The 25,846-nt window shown below is 42.4% G+C and overlaps 1 protein-coding gene and 1 pseudogene across 4 annotated transcripts; one reads left to right on the top strand and one right to left on the bottom strand.

Moving 5' to 3' along the window:
* Nucleotides 1-381: 381 nt before the first annotated feature.
* LOC136354560 (uncharacterized) lies at nt 382-6,149 on the top strand (annotated as a pseudogene).
* A 4,937-nt stretch (nt 6,150-11,086) lies between these two features.
* LOC9267037 (uncharacterized) lies at nt 11,087-21,563 on the bottom strand. Of its 4 annotated transcripts, XM_066306353.1 has the most exons (15): nt 21,183-21,563; nt 20,397-20,949; nt 20,191-20,281; nt 19,974-20,097; nt 14,183-14,333; nt 13,813-14,086; nt 13,622-13,724; nt 13,329-13,454; nt 13,163-13,241; nt 12,698-13,055; nt 12,044-12,611; nt 11,868-11,957; nt 11,722-11,801; nt 11,550-11,630; nt 11,087-11,440 (listed from the first exon to the last, which is right to left on the bottom strand). In XM_066306353.1, exons 2-8 carry the CDS (start codon nt 20,823-20,825, stop codon nt 13,397-13,399), a joined length of 1,230 nt encoding a protein of 409 aa, XP_066162450.1. In that variant the 5' UTR covers nt 20,826-20,949; nt 21,183-21,563; the 3' UTR covers nt 11,087-11,440; nt 11,550-11,630; nt 11,722-11,801; nt 11,868-11,957; nt 12,044-12,611; nt 12,698-13,055; nt 13,163-13,241; nt 13,329-13,396. The 4 variants fall into 4 exon arrangements, with proteins under 4 accessions (XP_066162450.1, XP_015620282.1, XP_015620279.1 ...); XM_015764796.3 differs by having other exon boundaries at nt 13,163-13,255; nt 20,397-21,563; XM_015764793.2 differs by lacking the exons at nt 11,087-11,440; nt 11,550-11,630; nt 11,722-11,801; ... (6 more) ...; nt 13,813-14,086; nt 14,183-14,333 and adding exons at nt 17,293-19,009; nt 19,092-19,157; nt 19,245-19,494 and having other exon boundaries at nt 20,397-21,563.
* Between the last annotated feature and the right edge of the window lie 4,283 nt (nt 21,564-25,846).

Below are 25,846 nucleotides of genomic sequence, written 5' to 3'. Positions count from 1 at the left end.
TGTGCGGGGGGCCGCCTACAAAAGGGTGGCGAGGCGGCCTGGAATTTTGCAGGCGACCCCCTTCTTGCCCTTAGGGAGGGCGATTTTTACCCCTCCAAGTATAAAACCCCTTCCCCCTCTCAGAATTTTCATTATATTCACTCAAAATCAAGAAAAAGAGAAAGAGGGAGGGGTGAGGAGGAGAAGGGGCGCGGCGAAGCTCTGCTGGTTTGCTGACTCCATCACAGGTAATACATCCTATTTTAGAATTTGAGACATAGGACATACAACTTATTTGTAGTATCTTTAACTTAGGGTGTAGTATGTATTGATGAACGGGGGGTTAGATCTGGTTAGTACGATATGAACTTAGTTAACATAGATATTTTTTCATCAGGCACAATGTCAAGTAAGGTCATGTTTTAGATAGTTCACGGTGAAGGCAACCTTAGATTCGGTCCTGATGGTGTTGATCTGTCAGATTTTGTAATGACATCGAAGGGTATCGATAGGCCTGCTGAGAGATCATTTCAATCAATTTATAATTGGTTGATGTGAGGATTTAGAATAGACTCAGAAGTCCACACAATGTCAGTATCGGTTGTAGTGAGTCGTGCAACAGAAGGTTATTTTTGGGAACTCATGCCGATGCATAGCACTGTTGCTTAGAAACGGTATCTGGAGATGGCTTTTGAAAGGTCATGGCCCCTAGTTATTTTTGTGTTGGTGCATGAAAATGATAGAAATATTGCAATGGAAACCGAAGATGTCGAGGGTCCAAGCCATGTGGGGGATTTTGTTGAACCATCGGGGGAAGATGACGGAAATGACACAGGGGTGGTGCAGGCCATGGGCATGGCAGATGAGGGGGAGAGAATTAGTACAATCGTTGATGAAATGGAGAGGGAAGATTTGGATAACAAGCAAGCGGAGGGCGATGCATCATCCGACGAGGAAGGTGATGTAATGCCCACTGATTGGATAAACGAGGACTTCTTGGGACTTGTTATCTCAGAGGGACATCATGTACCCTGGGAATACAAGGATAACGAGGTAATTTGAGGGTGCTACGTATGCTCATAAGGAGGATATGAAGGAGGCAGTGAAGCATTGGGCGGTCTCATTGATGAGAGAGTTTAGGGTGGTCAAGTCAACCAATTATGTGTATAAAGTGAGGTGCGTGAAAGAAGATTGTCCGTGGCGTGTTCATGCATATAAGGGTAAATGGAAATATTATTGGAAAGTTAGCATTGTGACCGAGCACCAGTGCCACTTACAAGGGGTCGAGAAGTATCACCGCAACATCACATCAGCTTTTGTTGCAAGTGAGATGTACAGCAGTGTTGTCGGTAACTCTGGCTTTGAACCAAGAGCAATTATTCGCCACATTGAAGACAAATTCAAGTACACCATAACCTATGGCAAGGCTTGGAGAGCAAAACAGAAGGTTTTAGAGATGAGGTATCGCACTGTTGAATCATCATATGATAATTTGCAGCGTCTATTGGCCAACATTGCCCAGAGGAATAGCAATACATACTATGACGTGCATACATTTCCATCGACTGTTGATCCTAACAAGAGTGTGTTGCAAAGAGCCTTTTTCTCATTGGGTGCTTGCATGAAGGCTTTTGTGCACTACCGGCCTGTGTTATGTATAGATGGAATATTTTTGACCGCTAAATATAGAGGTCAGATATTGACAGCGATTGGAGTTGATGGGAACAATCAGGTGTTACCTATGGCTTTTGCATTTGTAGAGAGTGAGAACACTGAAAGCTGGTATTGGTTCTTGGATAGAGTGCGGAGAAAAGTCATGTGTATGAGGCCCAATGTTTGCCTTATACATGATCGTCATGCGGGCATGTTGCGGTCTATTGACTACTTGCAGAACGGTTGGGAGGAGAAGGGAATTCCAGCTAAGTGGCCCGATGTTTGGAGTCGGTGGTGCATGCGTCACATGGGTGCTAATTTTTACAAGCAATTCAAGAACAAGCATCTTATGGATCTTTTTAAGAGGCTTTGTGCACAGAATCAAGAGAAAAAATTTAACGAGTTGTGGAATAAGTTGGATGAGTTGACAAGCAAGCAAACTGATGAGCAATCTCGTCGACCACAAGCTGAAGGTGACGAGCCTCCAGTACCTCTTGGTGCACTACATGATGACCCACCCACAATGAGAAGGAGGTCAGGATCATCTATCCGAAAGTTCAGTCATTGGATTGAGAATGAACCAAAGGAGAAGTGGTCTCTATTGTTCGACACCGATGGTTCTTGATATGGCATAATGACAACTAATCTAGCCGAGGTTTACAACTGGGTAATGCGAGGAGTGCGAGAACTACCGTTGGTTGGTATAGTCGAATTTATCCTTCACGGCACGCAGGCCTACTTCAGGGATCGATACAAGAAAATTGGTCCCTCAATGGTAGATAACAAGATAATATTTGGCAGTGTAGTGACTAAGTACATGGAAGATAAAATTGCAAAGGCACAGAGGCATAGAGTTGTGCCTCAAGGAACAAAAGTTCATCGGTACGAAATAATGTGTGTTGATAGGAGCAGGCGTGGAATCATGCGTAAGCATGCCGTGCAGGAATGTGTATTGAAGGCTGATGGGGGATGCAGTTGCACCTGTATGAAGCCTAAGCTTCGACATCTACCTTGCTCTTACGTACTTGCAGCAGCAGGTGATTGCGGCATACGTCCCGATGTGTACGTGTCACCTTATTTTAGGAAGGAAGCAATCTTTCATACTTGGAGTGAGGAGATATATGGGTTCGGGATCTCAGGATCTTACACAACTCAGAGGTCCCAAGTTTTTTTCATTCCCGGTCCATCGAAGTTAAGGGTGAAAAAGGGGCGGCGTTAGACTAGACGCATCAGAAATGACATGGACGAGTCGGAAGCTGGTGGGAGGACTCTATGCTGCAGCAAGTGTGACCAGCACGGCCATACTTACAAGAAATGCCCAAAGACTGCACAGGGTCCAAGCGTCGAGGATGTTGGTCCATCTGGAGAGGCAAGTGATGGAAGAAGACCAGCTGGGGAAGGAACAACAACCAGGCGAGCACGTCCCAGGCGTCCTCGTGCGGCAGGCGATGCGATGGTCTAATATTGTTATTGAACCATGAACTCGAGCACTATTGTATCCTAATTAGTACTGAGACTAAGTATTCCAGTCATGTAATGTGATGAAATTAGTAGTCATGTATTGCGAACTATTCAGTATTGTATCCTAATAAGTACTGAGACTAAGTATTTATGTCATGTAATGTGATGAAATTAGTAGTCATGTATTGCGAATTATTGAGTATTGTATCCTAATGTTGTCGTACCAAGTACTCATATGTTATAATTTCAATGAATTTCGTTGTTATCGTTAAACAGTATGTTATTGTGTTGTGAACAATGTGAAATAGCATTGTACTGTTGTTATAATCTCTGTAGCATGCGACATCGAAGTTTATACTATCATTAATTACTCATATGTTTAAGTAATTGCGCATTGAATTGTTGTTATTTCTATTTATTATGGTTCTGATAATTATTTTTGATGCAGCTATGGCGGACGACACACCTGAGCTCTTGAGTCATGGCATTGACAGGAGCCACCGCTCGTACCTCTCTGCGGTACAGGGTGCGCAGCTCGGCACCTTCCGTCCACGTCCTTCACGCCAGCTGTTGCGTGTCGACTCGCAGCACGTTTGTGGTACGCCTATTTTCAATTTTTTTAAGCACATTTGAGTCGACTTTCAATTTGATGTACTAATTTTCGACTTTCCATTATGCAGGTTGCGTGCGGCAGGCCTCCTACCGCTTTGTAGGCTTGTTGAGGCGGGTCAGACGAGAGAGACCCTGCGAGGCGGTGGGATGCAGACCGGTCACTCCTTGCCGCTCTGGCAGATCGCTGGAGGCCTGAGACGCACACGTTCCATCTTCCCTATGGGGAGATGGCTCTGACACTGCAGGACGTGTCGTACCTACTCGGACTACCACTGGCAGGAGACGCAGTTGGTCCCGTAGACGGTGGTGCTGGCTGGCAGGAGGATATCACTGAGCGCTTTTTGCCCGTGATGCGCTGTCCAGGTCTCCTACCGCCCACTGCACTACACGCGTACACTACAGTCGGGCCTACGAAGGCTTGGTTGCTTCAGTTCACTGTAAGTCAGCTGGTCGAACTGGTTTATGTTCATTTCCACCAATATTTTAATTTGAACTAACTGTTGGTTATTAATTGTAGGCGGAGATGCTCCACCCGGACGCCGATGAGTACTCGGTCCTACGCGCCCTTGAGGCATACCTGCTCTGGCTGTTCGGTTGGGTGATGTTCACCAACACCCATGGGCATGCTGTGGATAGGGGTTTGATCCACTACGCACGGGCCATCGCGGATACTGAGCTAGAGAACGTGCCACAGTGGAGCTGGGGATCTGCAGTGCTAGCGGCCACCTACCGTGCCCTCTGTGAGGCGTGCACGAAGACTGACGCGGGGGCGATCTTCGCTGGTTGCCCACTGCTCGTTCAGCTTTGGCCAGCAGAGAGGTTCGCCATAGGAAGGCCTGTGGTGGACCCCATAGCCTACACGATAGGTCGCAGCGCGGAGTGGCCAGAGGACGGCCCCACAATGGGGACGTACTGGTGTCGACGTGGGGTAAGTGAAAACTCTATTGATTTCGTCATTTATTACATTCATCGGTCATTCCTGACATGTCTTTCCTTGTTTCCCTTGTTCAATGGTGCAGCGCAGTTACGCCCACGTGCAGGTGAGACGGAGCTACCCTGAGTTCATGTTCGAGTTCGACCGTCTCTAGCCCAACGACGTTGTCTGGGAGCCGTACACGGAGGAGGCCGTCACAGCAAGAGCACCGCTTGGACTTTCGTCCTTGTGCACACGTGACATGGCCTACTGGCTCATGACCTTGCCGATGGTGTTCGACATCTACGTCGAGCCTCACTGCCCCCAGCGTATGATGAGGCAGTTTGGCTTGAGGCAGGTCTTCTCGGGAAACACAGCGCCTACCGTCCTCCCTGCAGACCACTCGTGAGTACAAAGTGTTACAACACCGAATGTTATACAACTTCATTCATCGAGTTATCTAAGTTTCTGGTTATGACAGGTTGACTCGCCGAGGACAGCTACCCGACACACTATGGGCACCACGCGTACAATAGTACGTGGGTGACTGGGTGTTAGCCCCAGACGAGGTGATCGACGAGTTCGTTCCACACTCAGAGGACACCTACAGGGACTACCTACAGTGGTACTTGCCTCGCACTCGTGGCCGTGTGACCTTCACTCCAGCCGCACCACAGCCGCAACTTGCCACTGTCAGGGACAAGTACCCCACGCACCGTGACCGAAACTACTTCATGGGGGTACGTCGAACTTCTACTCACTTCTGGCAATTGTTTCTACTCAGTTCCTTCAATTATTTTCCTACTGACATGCTGTCTTATGTCTTGAATAGGCCGACGCGGCACGAGCTGTGAACGCCGATATTACCTCGATAATAGTGAGGTTGGACACTGGGCTACACTTGAGTGATGCTGAGCAGAGGATTACCTTCGACCGGATGCAGGAGAAGATGCGCGCTGTCATGCGCGTCTTCTCTTGTCGCAGCGCCATGGACGCGGTACCTCCACCTGGTCCAGTACCACCATGTCCACGCGCCCCTAGTACCGGAGTTGTGCGACCTACAGCTGGTTCTTCGCACGGTACTGCTCCGCCCAGAGGTTAGTTCAAGTATATATGATTTATTCTCGGTAACATGACTACGTCCTAACTAAATACCTTACGCGCAGGTCCCCGTCTGCCTTCCGGCGCCTTTGTCGGAGGCAACAGTTCGTCACAGAGATCGCCGATCCCTCGTCCTGACACGCAGCCGCGAGGGATCTTTGCTAGTGGAGCCTCTTCCTCACACGCCGGTGGCACAGGTCCTACTGCCCGGTTCTACGACGACGACTTGCACGGGGCGCCAGACTAGGAGATACTTGGGTCCTCACAGCTTGGCGGAGCTCCGGAGGCGCACACCCAGGAGCAGCCACTGGTCACACCAGTGCAGGAGGATCGAGCAGGCTGTGCCGTACCACCGGACCGTCTGTCGTACTCCTAGGGACACGTTAGGGCGCAGGGCAGGAGGGACCGGGGTAAGAGGCCTCGGCAGTAGTGGTCCACCTATTGAGTGGTTGTGTGAACTTTTCTTTTGGCTTACTTTTGCTGTGTAGACCAGTATTACTTTTGCTGTCAGTACTACGGTACCATTGCCTTGACGCTCTACTATTTCGTTCCTTCCACATGTCCACTACTACAACTATTCCATGCATACGAAGCCTAACTTTCGGCGCGTGACGGTCCAGTCCATTATAGACAAAGCGTTTCGTCGAGTTGTCACGATCAACTTTGCACCACAGATTCCGCACGTGAAATAATTACTGCTCGCATGTGCTCGTGTCATCAATACACTGCATATTAAAACTACTTACGCATACGACAACAAACTTTCGGCGCGTGAAGATCGGCTCCTTTAGGTAGCGCAGCAAACCACAGTACACATATACCTTGGTAGTTCGAGTTGTCACTATCATCTTTCGGGCCTGTTCTCAGAGATAAAGTGAATGATGCTCACGCGTGCGCGTGTTGTCACATCAAGTGGGCCAGATGAACAAAATTAAGTCCAATTATAGCACTAGTTGCGGCCCTATATAACAGACAAGCCGTATACAAGCTCTTCATATCATCTTTCATCTTCCCACACATCTAGAGAGAATGGAAGCTCCATTTCTTGAGCGTCTCAATTGGCGAAGCGATCCTTTCGCCGGTTGGTTTCCACCATGGTGTGACCAGCCGTTATGCACTTGTGGGGATCGATGCATACTTAAGTCAAGCCTCATGGTAGAAACTCGGGGCAGGAGATTCTTCCAATGTGCAAACCTTGATCAGGTATCATTAATTCGTTACAAGTTCAATTAACTATACTGAACACATAAAATGCTAACCGATTTCTACTCCATCATAACATCTTACGCAGACATACCGTACATTGTGCAACTACATTGAGTGGGTAGATACGGAGAACCCAGAAAACGACGGAACACGTCCATATGCACGTAGTGAATCAAGATCGGACTACCTCAGGCGGAAGGATGAGCATGAACATCGGATTGCTGCGGAAGCTTTAGAATGGCAAGTAAACCCTCTGGGATTCCCCACATGGCGGGAACGTCCAGAGTGTCGTTGTGGTAACCGTTGTCAGGTGATAAGGTCCGTAAGACAACGAACTCGAGGACAAAGATGCTTCGTGTGTCCTAACATTGACGACGACGATTTCGTCGTAAGTATCTTTTTTTTGGGTACCACTAATCACTACTTTCATACACTTACCTCTATTTACACAAATTTTCAAATAGGAGGAGGTTAGGAAATGTCAATTCGTACAATGGATCGATATGTTCAGAGTTACTTCGATTGGTCAAACGATAACGCAACCTGAGATGACCACGCAATTCATTCAGGCATGGATGGAGTACGAACGTCAGGTACAAATTGCAAGCTTAGACTGGAGGAACAATCCATTAGGTTTACCTAAATGGTCGGAGCGTCCAAAGTGTGGTTGTAGAGATCGCTGCCAAGTGGCTACCTCGTTTGCAGAACAAACAATTTGTAGGAGATACTTTGTCTACCCTAATGTAGATGACAATTTTGCTGTACGTATAACAAATTCCAAATTTAAGTAGAATCTGCTTATTATTACTATCCTATCTGAATAACTATGTTTGTTTCTCAGGGCAATCCAAGGAGGTGCGCATTCACTTTATGGATCGACAATGTCAATCCTACATATGATGGCCAAAAGATAACTGAGTCAGAAACACAGGTAGAGTACCAGCGAGAGAAGGACCATCAAAATGCAATACATGTTGAACGACGCGGAAGCGGTCGGTAGATAAGCTCAGGCTCGATTTGTCAGGACCGACAAATTTGTATCTTTTATCCATGCTATCTTGTCATTATAATATTTAATTACTATGTTGTGCTGTTGTATGCGTCACGAATTATAATTTAATGTGACTGTATCGTTCTGATTTCTAAAGTTTCTTTGACGCCACGATACGTTGTATCCTTATAATTTATATGTAGCTGCTCATATTTTTATAACTTCCACCTTCAATTGTGTACATGATTCAACATACACGAGAATTATGCGTAACTTACAATTTATAGGTAACAAACCCCCTCATAGCCCTCCAATTTATATGAAAAATAAAATTATTAAAATTTTGTCAAAATGCACGTACTTTGTTCGTTTCAAAACGATACTTTACCTAATTTTAAGTGCTAAAAATCAGGTTTATGTAAAATACCTATTTCGTAAAATTTTAAGTGCAAAATAGTTATATTTACGTAGTTTGAAACTATTCCTCCTTCGACTTCGAAACGATTATTTATGTACTTTTCACAGTAACAATTAAATATTTCGGTGTAAAAACACCCCTTGTTGGGCTCCAAACCACCGAAACAACATACCATTCAATTCTAATAATTTTTTTCTTGTTTCACAATTTTAAAAGTGATGATTTACTAAATTTTCTAAATGCACCGAGCTAAACACCTGGGGCTGCTCTTAAAGCTGGAGGCACCCAGCACAGTACCAAACCGCCCTTCGTAAGGGCGGCAAGGGGGCCGCCTGCAAAAAAACCAGGGTCCTCACCGCCCTTTTGCAGGCGGCCCCCCACACAGTACTAAACCGCCCTCCGTAAGGGCGGCAAGGGGGCCGCCTGCAAAATGGCAGGCCCCCTATAGACGGCCGTTAGGCGTGCGCTAACGGTGGTCAGCCACGTCACGAAAATGCCCTCTGAGAGGGCGATTTTTAAATATCGCCCTCCCAGAGAGCGGCGGGCGACTACTTTTGCAAAATTTTGAAACACAAAATTACTTTTGTAAATATTTTAATAAAAAAATTAAAAATAAAAAAATTCGCTACCGTGGTGGGAGGTCAGAGGCGATGTACTACCTTCTGTTTTTTTCTTCCGTTATTGAAGTTAGTCTATAAGAAGAAGAAATCCAAGCTATTGTCGAGTCCAAGTGCTAGAGGCTGAACTTGTGAGGGAAAGAGAAGAAGCTGCAGAACTTCGCGATCACATTGCTACCCCAGATAAGAAGGTGCATGCCTTGGAGTTGAAGGCGGAAGAGTCTCAATAGCGAAGGAAACAACTGGCTCAGATCGTATACTTTTAGAACCGCACATAAGAAACCCGCGATTTCCTTCGTTCGCTTCTCTGCGACTGAAAAGGTCAATGAATCTTATGTTTCCCTCATTACGTTCACAAACTCCTGTTAGCTCCTATATCACTACTACAATACTCATTTTCCCATGCGGGTGTTTGATTATCCAGTGCGGATGTCTAGCCAATCTGCAGCCAGGCGTCTGGGAAAATCGGCATTTTCACATGCGGGCGACCGGACCGCACGGGATAATCAATTATCCGTGCGGTCTTGTTATATCACCCGCACGGAACCAAAGAAACCAAAAATAAAAAAAACATGAAAATCGTCGCCGCCCGCCGGATCCGGGCGGGGGCCCGCTCACTCGCCGCCGCACAGGAAGGGAGGCAGCGGTCGACGTGTACCACGAGGACGACCACCAGGAGGAGGCTCGCCGCCGCGCCCGTTCGCCGCCGCGCCCAGCCGTCGCCGAGCCCAGCTTGCTGCCGCGCCCGTTCGCCGCCTCGCCCGGCCACTGCCTCGCCCGCTCGCCGCGCCGGCCCGCCGCCTCGCTCGGCCGTCGCCTCGCCGGCCTGACAGAGGGGAAGGGGAGGAGGGGAGGGGGAGGAGAAGTGGAAGGTGTGGAGGGAGTTGACTCGGGGAAGAGATAAGGTAGAGAGAGAGGGGGGTAGTTGAGGGAGAATAAAGGGAAAAAGTAAGAGAGAGGATATAAAAATTTGAAGTGGATGGGAGGGAAATGATGGAGGTATTTTCCTGTGCGGTCTACTTAAATAGCCCGCACGGAAAAATGTGCGGTCCACTTAAATCGACCGCATGGGATAATGTCGGATTAGGAGGCCCGCATAGGAAAATCGATTTTCCCGTGTGGGCGACAGCGCCGCGTCGGTCCCCTTATTTTTCTATGCGGTTCCACTTACGAACCGCTTGAAAACAAAAGGGAGTGGCATCCAGGAAAATATCACGTAGTAGTGTATTTTTCAATACTATTAACTTTGACTCAATTCTGTTTTTAGAACATGTGACATTTTGGTTTGGCTGGTAACACTGGTACTTTGCTGCCCACGAGCAGTTGTCATCTTGCTTAAATGAAGTCCACTAGCGTGGGACGTGCGCTTCGCGCGCGGCACCCGTGGCATTAAAAATGGCAGTCTGTGATTAGTTTTGACTTATATGATTGGGAGAATTTGCTATTGTAATTAATTTTTTAGTGTAGTGAGGAAAGAAGTGTTCTGTTGTGATGTATATAAGTCAATAGTTCTGCAAGGTATGAGGGCCAATTTACATCATGAAATGAAGTAGTATGAAAAATAAAAAGCGTTATAAGCGGGGATAAAGATTCCAAGTTTCTAGGCTCGACCATCCTATAATACACTAATTTCAGCATACTATTTTGTTGTACGAAAGACTTATTAGGTTGATGCATTGCAATAATTGTTTCAGATTTGCCAGAGAAGAAAGAAAGAACATTCAACAACAGAAGATCAATCCTATTAAAATTTAAAATGCTAACTGAGATGCATTATGAAATTTTTAACTAAATATTTGTACATTAAATCACTGGCATATATCTTGTTCTATCTATGATGTACATATAAAATGAAAATTGAATTTTTGCAGAATATCAACAATACATCATATTGATCAACAGAACCAAATTTCAATAGTAAAAGTATGAAATCATGAGCAGTGCAAATTTGGGGGAACATAGCACTAAAACATAAAGATGGAACATTTACTTTGGCTTCCTTATCTTCTTCTGGTATTGAGCACGGATGAACTGTAGATCATGGATTAAAAGTAAACACAAGTGGGCATGAAACAATCAAATTTATGTGTCTAGATAAATGAAGATGCACACCAAATTTTAAGAAGCAAGCATGATGGCAGAAGTGCATGCTAAATTTCATATAGCAGTGGCCTGCAAACCTTATTTCATTGCAATTATGTAGCTGGCAGGATAGAGGGTTGATAGCTAGATATGTGTCATAGTTGCCTAATGTTCCATGTAGGAGGCAGTACTTCTATTAGTAAATACATAGCATATGTTCTAGCAAAGGTGATAGCAGCATGACCACTTATATACATTAATATTAGGATGTAGGTCTTCAGCAAAAGAGTCTTGCTTTTAACTTTGTAGCTTTATTTTGGATGCCTCCTTTCTTCTAGCAGTGGACATAGGTTTTGTACAAACACCCAAAATATCTGTTGGATGGCTGGACACAAGCATCTCATTCACTGCATGGAAAAAAAAAATTAGAGGCCTAAAGCTTGTCTATAGCTATATATTGCTTTTGTATTATGGCTGTCAAAATGCTTAGGTACTGTCAAGAAATAGGAGGATTACCTTTGATCCTTTGTGTGCTGGGAATGTTCTTTGAATAGCTTCTTAGCAGGTGGAGCTGGAACTGAAGCTATAGTGTTGGTCCTGTGTAATATTAGGTTATAACAGTCAGTTAAATTAGCAATATTGTAAGCATCTATCACTGATGCACTGTAGGCAAGCTGTCCATAGGTACCTTTTTTTGCTTGCACTTTTGCTAGGCACAGAAGGGCTAATAGGTGGATCATCAGGTGTATTGACAAAATTTCCTTTGATCTTATAAGATAGATAAATGTGTTAGTATCTAATATGTTATATGGAAGCAAAGAGATGTGACAGTACCTTATGTTCAGATTCAGATTCAGACGGTCCAGCTGCAGGAAGAGATGGATGTTCCAAAGTTTTCTGTCCACTCTTTGGCTCAGTTGTGGCCTTGCAAAATTAAGTAGGAGATTAGATTGCTTGTAAGGTAGTGCTGAAAATAGGCTGAATATCAGTATAACTGGTGGAATACTAACCTTATCATCAATGGAAGGCTGCATTGTTTGAGATTGCATAGGATATGCTAAGACAACATATTTCTTTTTGGTGGATCCTGAGGGGTTGGACTTGCTAGTTGGTGTGTCATCTGCTGCAGGGCTAACAACATATTTTGTTGGTGTTGATAGACTTGGCTGTAGAGATGCACTTTGCTTTCCTCTGGTTGATGACTGTTATTCAATACTGCTTTCGCTTGCTGCGGGTGGTGTTTGGAGTGAAGTGCCAGGGCTCAGTGGTACGATAGTTGAGGTGCCTCCTGAAGCAGACGATGAGATAGGCAGGAAGTGCTGTTTTGGGGCACCAGATGATACAATGCTATTGACCTGTAAGGATTCTTGATTCCGTTTAACTGTGTGTTTAGTGAAGCTGACATTCCATACAAAGGCTTGATCTACAAGAGCTTGGATCTCAGCTAGGATAAAGTCAGGTGGATTTTCTTCGATTAGAGACTCCACTGGTCTGTGTATTAGGCGATGTGCAATTCGTCCGAAGAGGACAAATGCAGCTTCAGAAGTATTGTCTGTGGCAGTGAGCACAACTTTGTATCTGTATGTGTACAATATATATGGTCATTACAATTTGTACTGGGAATTCATAAATGTGTAGAATATTGTGTTCGGTGTTTTTCTAACCTTGGCACTGGCATTCCTATATAACAACAGCTAGAGCATCTATAGGTAGAACCATATGGCTTTGAAGTTCTGCAGCATCGGTCACATGAATTGTACCACCAGCAGTTTTCATCATGTATGCTCTTGATAGTAACATTGACAATAAAACATGCTCGCTGTAGAGAAAGAGAATTGTCGGTTATACAAAACAAAGCAAAAGTATGAAATGCATATAAAAAATCATGGAGTAGAATAGATCTTATATTTGTGCGGATTTAGTTTTAGAATTTCTTTAATGGTTTTTTCCTCTGGAGTGTCTTGGTTGAATGCAGGAGCAGCATTTTCAACCCATTTGATTGGCTGAAAGTTGACACTGAACCTGTAAAGAAAAGCAATGGCTAGTTTTTAATCTATGTTTTAGAGCCAGCGAGAATTAAAGCACTGCAAATGAACCTAATATATGAAAAAAATAGGTGATAATAGTACCTTTCTTTCAATTCGAGCACGTCAGGTATGTCCAGATTGATATACCATTTGCATGGTGAGCTACCAGTTATTGTTAAGCCTGTATACAATGAGCTAGAGATTCAGATTGTAGTCATTGCATGCAATATATAGTAATTAGCAATTTAGTATGCATAGGGAAATTTACCTATCCCTGCATAATCTCTGACAAGTGTTCCAACAAACACGACAACCTGGGGTTTAGTTTGGCCATCCTTATATATTTTCTGCAGTTGATCGATCTCCCCACAGTGTGACAGGCAGTGTTGAGTTGCTGTGTTTTGCATTAACAGTAAAATTAGTGTAGTTATAATTGGAATATAAAATGAAAGATGGACACTTCATCGAACTGCTATTTAAATGATAATTAGTGTAAATATTAGTTTATAACATAATGCGAAGCTTATTTAAATGAAAATTATTCTGTTTTACATAACTAACCTTGCATCACAGATCTGCAATGTTCTTTTTAAACTATCAGCATCCCTTGACCTTGGACGCACAGTAGATGTGGAACTGATCTCAGTAATGACGCCCATAATATCTGTTTGCACATGAAAATAGAGTAGATCAAAGTGTTATAAGGCAATGTACAGATACATAAATGAAAATATTATAGTAATATATCATACCAACATAGAATATGTTTTTATCAACAAGAGAGGGGATTTCTTGGAAAGGTGTCAATGAAAATGTTATGGCAGGGAAATCAGCTGGGATGTCAATGCATTCTTCTAAGGTTGTCCATTTACTGAATAAAATCATGAAGTCATTTGAAACTGGTCTATAAGTTCTGTTTGCATCTTTGACAGTGAACGACTCAATGTAGTAGACGTTCCCTTCATGGATGAGAGGTTTCAGAACCTCAATTGCGCCTCGATACATCTGAACATGAGTGCTATTGCCCTTCAAATTTTGAATATGATATACTATTTTAGTAATACGTTTGGTATTCTAATGTACACAAATAATAAGAGGCATGAGTAGTGATTTGATAAGTACCACTTCATCAAGTAAGACAAGGTCTGTATGCAGGATGTTTGTATCATCATTCAGATCACGAAAATGCCAAAGTCTAGAAACCCTTGCGAGAATCTTTTTGTCTGAATCCCCAGGGTAAAGCTGTGAAATGAGCGCGTGCGCCATTTGTACTCTGCAAAGAACATAAACATTTCAGTATATAAAATGGAGTAATGATATAGCGATGAAAAATGATGATAGAAAGAACATTACTTAAGATTATAAGAGCCTTATATTGCAGGAAATATATACTATACAATAGTGCCTATGTCCATCCATTTATTTAGAAATGTATGTACAAAAGCATCAGGGGGGTTCTTGTTGACAAAAAACACTACGTATCAAGCGGCGGAGCCTGCAACAAGAGTATATTTGCATTATTATAGTAGCTTTCGTAGGAAATAAAATGAAACACAGTATGCAGCAATGTTGAGAGCAGCACCGCTGTGAACGTAGCAGGTAGTATCTCAGTGTAAACAACATTTCTTGTTTCATTCCCACATGATCCATCATCATTCTCAATCAATATCTTCAGCCCTGATCGGCTGGTTGCTCTTGATATAGCAACGTAGAGTTGACCATGTGTAAAAACTGGTTTTCTAAGGTATACACCAACTTGCTAAAGTGTTTGGCCTTGGCTTTTATTAATAGTCATTGAATAGCAAACTCGAACAGGGAATTGTCTTCTCTGTAATGTAAAAGGCCATTTAAGTTTTGTTGTACTGAGTGTGATTCTGGGTATATAAACAGTTTCACCAATGTTCAATCCAATCAATACTATGCACTGCAAAATTCTCTCGCCTAAAGTAGAAATTAACAGCCTTGTTCCATTGCAGAGACCTATTGATTGGTTGGGGTTTCGCAACAGCATGATGACAACTCCCTCTTTCAGCACAAGTTTATGTGTAGGAAAATTAGCAGCATTTATTGAGTTGAGGAATTCGGGGGGGTACAGCAGGTCAAAGTCTGGAATTTGTTCAGAGCACTTTGATATGGTATCGCAGCTTAAATAAGTTCTTCCATCTGCTGGTAGCAAGCTAATAACATAGTCATTTATTTCATCAACCGTTGCATTGTTAGGACATAGAATGGCTCGAGAAGCTAGATATTCAGGATTTTTGTATGATGCAAGGAAATTAGGATATATTTCTCTAACAATAGCATCTATCTTGTCATGATCAGTTTTAAAAAGCAAATCATCAGGAATAGTTAACCACGAAGGATAAGCTTCACCTTCTTTTGCAATCATAGGCACAGTACCATTACCAACGGCTAAAATCCATTCACTAAAATCACGCAATTCATTTCTTTTGTGTACTGGCAGATCTGGATTAAGTAATCTCATATTTATGTTCAGAGTTAAAATCGAAACATTTTTCCATAGGTCAGAGTTTGTGATTGATGCATTAATAACAGCATGACGTGAACCTTTAGGAACAACAGGTAATATTTGTCTGAAATCACCACCTAGAACAACAGGTTTTCCTCCAAAAGGTATAATAGAGTTGGGAGGACTTGTCTCAGAAAGGATATCACGTAATGTACGATCTAGTGCCTCAAAACAACGCCTATGTGTCATTGGAGCCTCATCTCCTAATTAGTGCAGTCTCTAGCAAAAGTTCAGATAGCATAGTTCCTCGTTTTACATTGCAAATACTGTTTTCATCAATGTCGATTGGTATTTTGAATCGAGAGTGAGCCGTTCTACCTCTTGGTAATAACAAAGATGCTACTCCTGATGAAGCAACAGCGAGCACAATTTTATTTTCTGATCTGAGCTTTGCAATAATAGCATTCCAAAGAAAGGTCTTACCAATTCTACCATGGCCAGACACAAAAAAAAAACCCAGGCTGATCTGCAACTACTCGAGAAATTATCGTATCAAAAATTTGTTTCTGGTCAGCATTTAACTGTGCTATTAAAGAATTTGCATGCAAAGACATCAAAAGATGAGTGAATGTAAGCTCTTCATCGATTAGTCTATTTCCAATATAGCTGTGTGAAGTGGAGATGGCTGTGGCAAGTTAAAATCTTTTATGCAACCACCACTGTTCCCAAACACGACAGCAAGCTCGGATAAGAGTAGGTTGAGTAAGTGTTCCTGTGGGACAATGCAGCGTGGATTATCCAATGTCTTTTTTACTTTATTATGAATATCGTCTGTCATGTAGAGCCAATATTTATCAAACAATGAACGCACATTAGTAACAGAGCAATAAAGAACAACAGTAACAAAAAGTTGTCTAAGTTGATGCGAAGACGCAAATAGAATTGCTTCATCGAAAAGAAGGTACCATTCACTATCTCCTTCAAGAAGTCCTCTTGCCTCGCATGCCTCTCTATATGTGGCATAAACAATGTCATTATGTGTGCGCACATCAGCATAACTTTGTGCACCTCTAACTATCATTAGTAACATTCGTAGGTAATAGAGTTCACCAGCAGTTGGATGCACATAATAAATTCTACCAATTTTAGGAGCAGGTGTTCGTTCACGCCATGTTCTAGATGAAGGCTCCCATGACCATTCTCTTGGAAATTCACAGTATGTCAGCGAACGTGCTTTCAGATGTTTTTTATTAGCTTCAAACCATTCAGTTAGCATTGAACGCTTCGCAGCAGGACTATTAAGCACTGCTCGTAAATCAGAGCCTTTTTCGTATCTAACATAGTTTTTTTCAGGCAAATGGACAACTAACCGTTCGACAGGAGGTATTCTGTAATGTATGTCAAATTCAAATGATCGATGTAGTGCTTCACATGTGGAGAGGAATCTAGCATCCATATATTCCAATATTTCATTGCGTGGAGCTAAGTCATGATTTGGCGACACATTTCCTGTTTTAGCAGTTGTCTCGAAATATATCCTAGCACGATCTTGTCCTTTTATGATGTATTTAAATAGGTATTTTATCAAGTTTGATTTGTTACACCACTCAACATTTATATGTGCCTCGTATGTTTTAAGCAATTTCATGTTATATGGAACAACAGATCTGTTATCCAATGGAATTCCATTTTTGATAATATGTCGGCCATCGTTTCATCGTCTATATATCGTAAAACCAGATTCATCAATTATTGTTTGATCTTGAAAATCCTTAGGATAATTTTTCGAGCATTTATTATCTTTCATGCAAGGGCAATTTTTGTTTGCATTTCCACAGGGGCCATGCATCATAAATTCACTAACTAATTCATATCCTAACCGATCAGTGTCGTAGTCAGGTATTTCAGCACAAATGAATCCATCGATGATGGATGTCGATATTTCAGCAGTGGGCGCTGCAAGCCAGACCAAACAGTGTATGTGTGGCAGCCCACGCTTTTGGAATTCAACATTGTACAGCACTGGAATAGTTTAAGAGAAGTAATGAGAATCATATTTAAATAGAACTGCATGCAAAAATAGGAGTCAACAATACCTGCAAGAACTTTACCGAAAGTCCTTCCTTCTCTAATGTCAGTTATAAAGTCACTGACCTTCATGTTAAACACCCTAACTATCATATCAGGTCTATCTGATGGCTGTTGTCCAGGCTCAAATCGTATTGCATCATAAATTTCTTGCCACTTAGAATTGCTTGTGTATGTGACAAATAGATCAGGCGAGCCATAGACACGGCATATTGCCATTGCATCTTGGTAGTTCATTACCATATATCGCCTTCCTCCAGTGAAGCTGGCAGGAAGTATAACGCGCTTACCAACTGAATCGCCATCAGTGACACCTTTATCGATTGCATCTACGATTCCATCTAAAGATTCAGCACGCAACTCGTTTTGATGATCAATTATAAATTGTAATCTATTAGCTTCTATCGAAGAATAGGCATCAACAACACTCTGATCGCTTAGTCGGCCATAGCATGTGAAAGGATTTGGTTCATTTAGTCTATAGTGCATTTCGTATCTAAAGAATTCAAGCATTGTAACATACTTTCTTCCAATCCCATCATAATTGTTGTAATGAATGCCTAGATGAAATCCACGTTCACCATATGGAAATAATAAAGGATATTGCAAAGCCATATATGATGGATGCAATGAAGAAACTTGATGTAAACCACGATCATTATCATACACAAGAAGATCAAACTTGTACTCTTTTGCACAGAAATCGCCTACTATTATGGCAGCAATTTCACCACTCGTCGGTAAATTATATTGCACGTCATCTTTAGCATTGCAGCCTAGAAGGCGAAGAGTTATCTTTTGGTCACCATGCTGAGAAAGTCGCTCTCTAGCGTATCTGAATGTCTGGACAAGACTATTGTGCCTATCAAGCATGGATGACAATGCACTAACAATTTCAGGGTCTGGTTTATCTGCATCATCACTGTCATTTCCAAAAATATTTAATCGATTTTGTGTCTCATTTTGTGGATCATAGATGTATAGTTGAGCAAATTTTGGAGGTGACCCACTTGATGGCAAAAGACTGCCAATTCTGTGGTGCACAACACCATTAATCTTGAACACATAAGGTGCATTGCCAGTATTAATCAATCTATCAATGGTTGCACCCAGTGAAGTGAAAGCGAACATCGAATTGTATGATTGTATTTGCCTTAAGAATCTCTTGGATCGTGCATCACCATTAAAGTTTAATAATGTCGCAAGTGGTTCAGGAGGCGAGCGCAGCTTAGGCAATTGTATTTTACCGCCCTTGCAGCAGAGGTTATAAACTATTCTTCGCTGTGAAACAGCAGAGGTGCTTTTCACTCTCTCCTGGTACCAGAAGACAGCGCCACAGTACGGACACTCATATGTTGGTGGACCATAGTACGATCTCCCTGGGTATGAGGCTGTAGCAAAATACTTAGGACTGTTAAAAGCTGGTTTTATAATAAATAGCAGTATGTTTTGTATTTAGCATAGGTCGCGAACCCTTTAATGACTGGATGTACTCCTTATTCGTGCGTGATGAACTACCATTGGTTTTTACACCGGCAGCTGCAATGAACAGATTTGACAGTAACATCTTATGAAAAATTGTGCGTCATGAAACACAATCAATACGTGAAAAGATTAATTGGGTACCATTTTCAGCGTGCACAGGAGGTACAGGCTCCATCTTTGAGCGTAGCAAACAACGCCTTTGCCTATTCAGCTTAGCCAACTGAGGTGTGAAATCCATAAGTGAACATTTTCTTTTGCGCTCGTCTACTTGCCTAGGCTGAATCGGTCCTAGTACTGAATGTTGTATATGCATTACAAGCTGACGGGTCAAAATATTCGCAGCTCGTCTTTCTCGGCTAGCACGAACCCTACTGAGAGCCTCCTCTGACATCTGTAGCGAATATTTTGGGTATACATACCATAGAAAGAAAATATCAACGAAAAAAGATAGTTTAGATAGAAGGCATGGACAGTGAGCAATGAAATGACAAGCGGAAGTGAACAAATAGACCGTTATAAAAATTAATAGGTCTAATCTCTACAATCACAAGGCCACTGAAAAGCATAAAAAAAGACAGTGCATTTATAAAGGAAACAATCAGCTACACACAAAAAAAAACACAGTAGCAACGAAGCTATCATAGAGCACAAAAATATATTGATGTAAAAAAGAAGGCCATATAAAGCATGGAATCGCTTTAGCTCACACATATGCAGAAATTGATAGGAGCAAATAAGCAAGATAATAAAGCATCATCAGACACATATAATGCGAAGCGATCACTCGCATGACACGCAATGGGTGAAAATAAGTATAGCACAACAAAGAAATGAGCAAAATAAACAAAAAAATAGCAAGGAAGTAAATACCTTCGATGAAAGATGCACGATGAACCAACAACAAAGATGGACCAACAATAGCGAGATGAGCAGTGATGTGGAAGGCTGGAAGCGAAGAAGAAAAGCAGAGAGGTACCACGCACGCGAATGAGAGCTACAAAATAGCGATGATTCAGTTAGTATAATGAAAAAAATAAATTGTAAGGATCAATGAGAGCTACAATTGCGAAAAGAGAAGAAAACAAACCTGCCAAGTTACACTGACAGCTCTTGAACTGATAAAGAAAAACGATCACGATCCTTTGAAGCAGCGGTGCAGCCCGTGCAGATCTTCCCCCCTAAAAACAATGCAAGCAAAAACACACGGGTAAATAAAATGAGGAATCAGCTAGATGTAAAGAAGAAGAAAAAGACCCACATAATAAAAGATAATATCATCACCAGATATCTTACCCAGCCATGATCGATGAATGAAATCGAAGGGAAAGCAGGCAAAACGATGGCGGGAAACAACAGATGAGTAGGCGGGGAAAGCGACGATGGCAAAGCGAAAAAGGCAAAGAGGGAGAAGTATCGTTGTGGCGTTATAAGAAAAAAAGAAGCCTCAACCATAGGTTGCATCGAAAGAGGAAAACAATTTTCACGTAGTACAATGTAAACCCACCAATAAGAAATCGGCGTAGTGGCCCCCATAAAAGATGATCCCACCCTGCAGTGAAACAAAGAGATGCCATCCAACCAAAAGAATCCAGTGAAACCAAATGGCACATATAATCTGGATGGACCAACACCCGTGATCCAATCACACGAAACAAACAGGGCTGGACCACAGTGCAGAGACAGAGGGTGCATGGACGATGAGCACCCACAGCGCTGTGACATAGGGCAGAGAAATAAACGAATCACATTGCACCGCACCCACTAAGCGCACATCCACTGAGCGAGCAGCGCCCTGGCAAGCTGCCTCCCACGGTTGGCGCGGTCTTCCACGCCGAGAAGGAGACGGCTAGCACCGATGAACAAATCACACGATATTAAACAATAGAGAGGATGCATAGACCCACATAACAGAGACACACCAAAGAAGACAAAAAAAAACTGACATTAAAACCATCCATCAAAACATAAACCTATTGTATGGTGGGTAGAAAAGAAAAAGCAAGCAGGAGGGCCACAAGTCAGGCACGCTATACCCATAGACCAAGTTCACCAAGGCAAGAAGGCAAGAGAAGGCCGTGCCTAGCGTTTCCCCGCCTCGTCGACGGCGTCGCCGTGGACGCCCGCCGCTGTTGCCGCACACGGAGGAAGAGGATGCAGAGGAAAACGGAAAGGAGGGCGGCGCCAGGCAGCAGGTGGCAGACGGTATCCCATCCTGCCTGAGTGCTTGGTGGGCGCCGCGGCGGGAGCAAGAGGAGGATGGCGATGGTAGGAGCACGCCGCAGAGACGATGACGGCGAAGCGAGGCGCAAGGCCGGGGCCGCTGCATCCACTGGTCCCGTCCTCCTCACTGCCAGGCGCAGCGGCGAGAGCAAGGGAGGATAGCGACGGGAGGAAAACAAAGAGGCGATTTATTTTTTTTTTTTTGACAGGGCCGCGAGAGGCGAGAAATTGGGGAAGGATAGTGGCGTCCAGACTCCAGAGATTGGGGAAGGATTAGATTGCGCCGTTTTTCAAAAAAATCCCCTCGTTTTCTATTTTTTACAGCGCAATCCTTTTTCCTGGTTTTCTGCTTCTTAGTGTAGAATTTTACAGTTTTCCGAGGACCTCTTCGTAAGAACGCTTAAATACAAAGTGAAGACCAGGGATCTCTAACAAATAAGCAACTAAACCAAGGACTTTTCTAACAAATGCGATCCACACGGAGGCAGGGCCGCTCGCCAAATCCCTCCCAGCGTGTGACGTGTCGATTCCGGGCGCTATCCATGCCAGTGCCAAATGCAGGAGGGAGCGCTATTTCCAGCTATCTTGAAGGATTCTAATAATTTAGCAACCACCGGATAATCTGGTAATAACAAATGTAATTTATCATACATTGTACGATGATATTAATTCCAGACAAGATGAACATCAGGTGCTCGTTTATCCAGTGACTTTGTCGTTCGTTAATGGAATGATTCAACAGATCGCGAATGCTAATTCGCGCGTACGCGCCGATACAGTAACTCGCGCGCACTGCCACGTGTTGACTGCCAAGCGAATCCGTCGCGCTGATCCCATTACTAATCACGGCGATTAGCGTTAATTACGATGATTAGAGTTAATCATGCGCTACAGTAATTCGAGAAGCGCTAATCGTCCTCCCCGCCCGATTTTTTTTTCTTTCGTTTTTTTTCGCAATTTTTTTCGCTTTCCCTTTTTTCGCAAGTAGATGTCAATATTTAAAACTTTCAAATCAAGATTTTTTTGAAATTTTAACTCAGATTTGAAAACTTTCAAGTCGAGATTTTAAAAACATTCAACTCAGATTTGAAAACTTTCAATTCAAACTTAAAAACTTTCAACTCGGATTTAAAAACTCTCAATTCATACTTGAAAACTTTCAACTTGGATTTGAAAACTTTCAATTCAGATTTTAAAACTTTCAACTCTGATTTGAAAACTTTCAATTTAGACTTGAAAACTTTCAACTTGGATTTGAAAACTTTCATGAAGATTTAAAACTTTCAACTCAAATTTAAAAAAAATTTATGAAAATTTTAAAACTTTCATGAAATTTTTTTAAATCTAAGTTGAAAGTATTCAAATCGTGACTTGAAATTTTTAAATCTGAGTTCAAATCTGGAATTAAAAGTTTGTTTCAGTCAACTTAAAAATAGGAAGAAAGACGCGTGACGATTTTTTATCCGAAAAAAAAGTTAGCGCTAACAGCTCTTAGCGCTCTTAGGACTGTCAAAACGCGCACCGCGCACTATTCCTGGCGCGTACGCGCATAAGAGGAGCTCCCTCAACAGATTGTCTACTGAAGAAACCGAGTTGCACTTGGCCCAATACGTCTTGGGCCTAAAATGGGACTCTAGTATTTCTTGATGACCCAAATCTTCGAAATGGGCTGTAAAATACGCCTCCAATTCAATCCATGCCATGTCACAATGTTCTGCCACGTAGGTTCCACATCATCGAAAAGGCAGCACCAGCCACATCACAATGGTCAACCACGTATGATCCATGTCATCACATTATCCACACGGTGGCACGACATTAACTGGTCATGACGATTTGGGCCGTCACAAAAGCTATGGCGATGGCTATTTTCATGAACATATGTGATGTGGACTAGGGTTCCCGATCTTCCGAAAGGTTCTGATAGATAGTCGATTGGGTGGAGTCGCGACACAAATCGATCCGACTGTTGAACGAATACACTCTTAACCCCCGGAACCGCAACACCACGTCTCCTCTAGTTATTAACCGTGTCGAAACGTGGTTGACCTCACCGAGAAGGCTAATCTCTGTTTTACGATTCGAAGAACACAAACAAGAACAAGGAAGAATACAATCAAATTGCAGATGAATGATTAAGCTCATAGATGGGGTCTTACAAATCGATCTAACGGCGAAACTGTTCTTAACAGAATAATCTAAGCAAAACCCAAACCCTAAAGGTGACGGCGGATACTTATATATAGAGTTTAAGGTTGTGCAAACAACCCTTTACTCCACCATTTAATTTTCTTACCTATCTCCACTTCTCAACCATTCACAACCTTTGCTTATTTAATCCTAACTACTTTTTAATACACATGTCAAATCCTAAAAGTTCTTATATTCCGACAATTGCCCGTTATAACAATATAACTAGAGCCTATAAGTTAAAATAGGTGCCTGTTATAAGGTAATAACCGACACCTATTCCAGCTGAAGATAACAGTTATAATAACGTAACCGGCACCAATTCTAGCTGAAGGTATCGGTTATAATAACATAACCGGCACGTATGACCGATTCCCAACCGACACCAATTTGGGTTTCTCCAGTAGTGCAATTGCGATGTTAGTGACCACATTAGAGTTGAAAAAGTTACATCCGAGGAACTCTCTCCATGCGTAGAGTACTGGTGTGCCACACCAGCCATCCACCCACACTGATTTTCTTGTTGGTTACTGTTGGAGGCATGTCATGAGGGCTTTCGACCGGACCTGCCGAAACCACCGAATCCATTGGGCATCGACTGAGTCCAAGGGGTGCGCCCGGGGCGAAGCGCCTGGGCGAAGCCGGCAATGAAGACCGAAGGGTTTGTCCCCAAGCTCACAACCCTGTGGCGAAGCCATAGGGCGAAGTGTTTTGGGCGAAGCCGAACGACGAAAACCGAAGGGTTTGCCCCCAAGCTCACCACTCGGCCAAGTCACCACTAAGGGCGAAGGCCATAAGATGAAGCAAGAGGCCTTCGCCCGAATAGAAGGGGCCTTCAGCTATAGTCTTGGGAAGCCCTGTGGCCCATGGGGGCCTTTCGCCATTAATGGGCCAGCCCAAAGAGTTCACCTGATGGCCCATAAATACAAAAAACATTGTGTACCCACACTAATGTCTCTATCATAAGGGTATGAGCCTGTACGAACACTATAAATAGCCTCTTAGGGCCATATAATGAGGGATCCAAAAAAATTTTACCAATTAATATATTGCTTTTACTATTCCATCAACTCACTGAGTGAACCACATCTTTTACGTGACACAGTTGTCTTTCGATAACAGATACATAAGAGTTAAATACAAGTTATATATATTGTAACTACACTACTATTATACTAGGTGAAACCCCGCGCATTGCTGCGGGAAGTTAGTATGATAACAATAAAAAAAATAATGTGTAAGATAGCTAGATAACATCAGATTAAGTAAATTAATATGGTTTATGATAATTTAAATTTAAATAGAACTCCCTCCATCTCTAAATGTTTGACGCCGTTGACTTTTTTAAATATGTTTGACCGTTCGTCTTATTCAAAAAATTTAAGTAATTATTAATTTTTTTCCTATCATTTGATTTATTGTTAAATATAATTTTATGTATACATATAGTTTTACATATTTCACAAAAGTTTTTGAATAAGACGAACGGTCAAACATATTTAAAAAAGTCAACGGCGTTAAACATTTAGGAAAGGAGGGAGTATGTAGAATGGTGATTCAAACGTAAAAAGTAAGGTGATATAACTTTATGGAAAAAGAAAGGTAGGGAGATAGTTTGGACCGTAGATTAATCATCTAAAGGCTAAAACAATTGATGTGATATGACTTAATTAGAGGAAAAAAAGGAGAAAGATAATTAGGACCATAGATTAATCATTTAAACACTAACTAAGTGAGGGTGAACTATATAAGTAAATAGAATATCATAAAACATAATAAAGATATACATTGAAATATTATAATGATGTTGGATGATAATTTAACATGTTTGTATTTGAAAAACTCATAAATTATAAAAACTATAAAGATATAGCATGTTTGCATGATGTTTAAATGTGATGATTGTTAGTGGATGATGATGTTGCATATTGTTAATTAGTGGATGATGATGTGGTATCTTTGCATGCTAAGGTTAAGTAGTTAGTAGAGGATAACTTTATAGTAAGATAGGATTTGAAAGTTTTTCAAAAAAAAAAACTAGAATATTAGGAAAGGACCTAATATCAAATAATTAGAATGGGTGAGGCGCTTTGAACCCAGGTCGTCTAGCCCACCACCTTGTGGAGCTAACCGGAAGACCCCTGGACATTTCTCTCAAGGATTTGAAAGTTTTTCAAGCTTTTATCGAATGGTGTATAACAAGTCCCTTAATTTTTTTTTTCAAAAAGCATCCTAATGTTTTTACATTGAGATTTATTTTGACATTATGTTGATGATGCTCTCAGCACCCTATCTGCTTATGCCGACGAATTCGTGTTATGTCATCGATAAGC

This window comes from Oryza sativa, chromosome 12 (genome assembly GCF_034140825.1).
Source record: "Oryza sativa Japonica Group chromosome 12, ASM3414082v1".
Classification (NCBI taxonomy): Eukaryota; Viridiplantae; Streptophyta; class Magnoliopsida; order Poales; family Poaceae; genus Oryza; species Oryza sativa.
The sequence above is the reverse complement of the archived record's forward strand: the minus strand, read 5'-3'. Positions and strand labels throughout refer to the sequence as shown.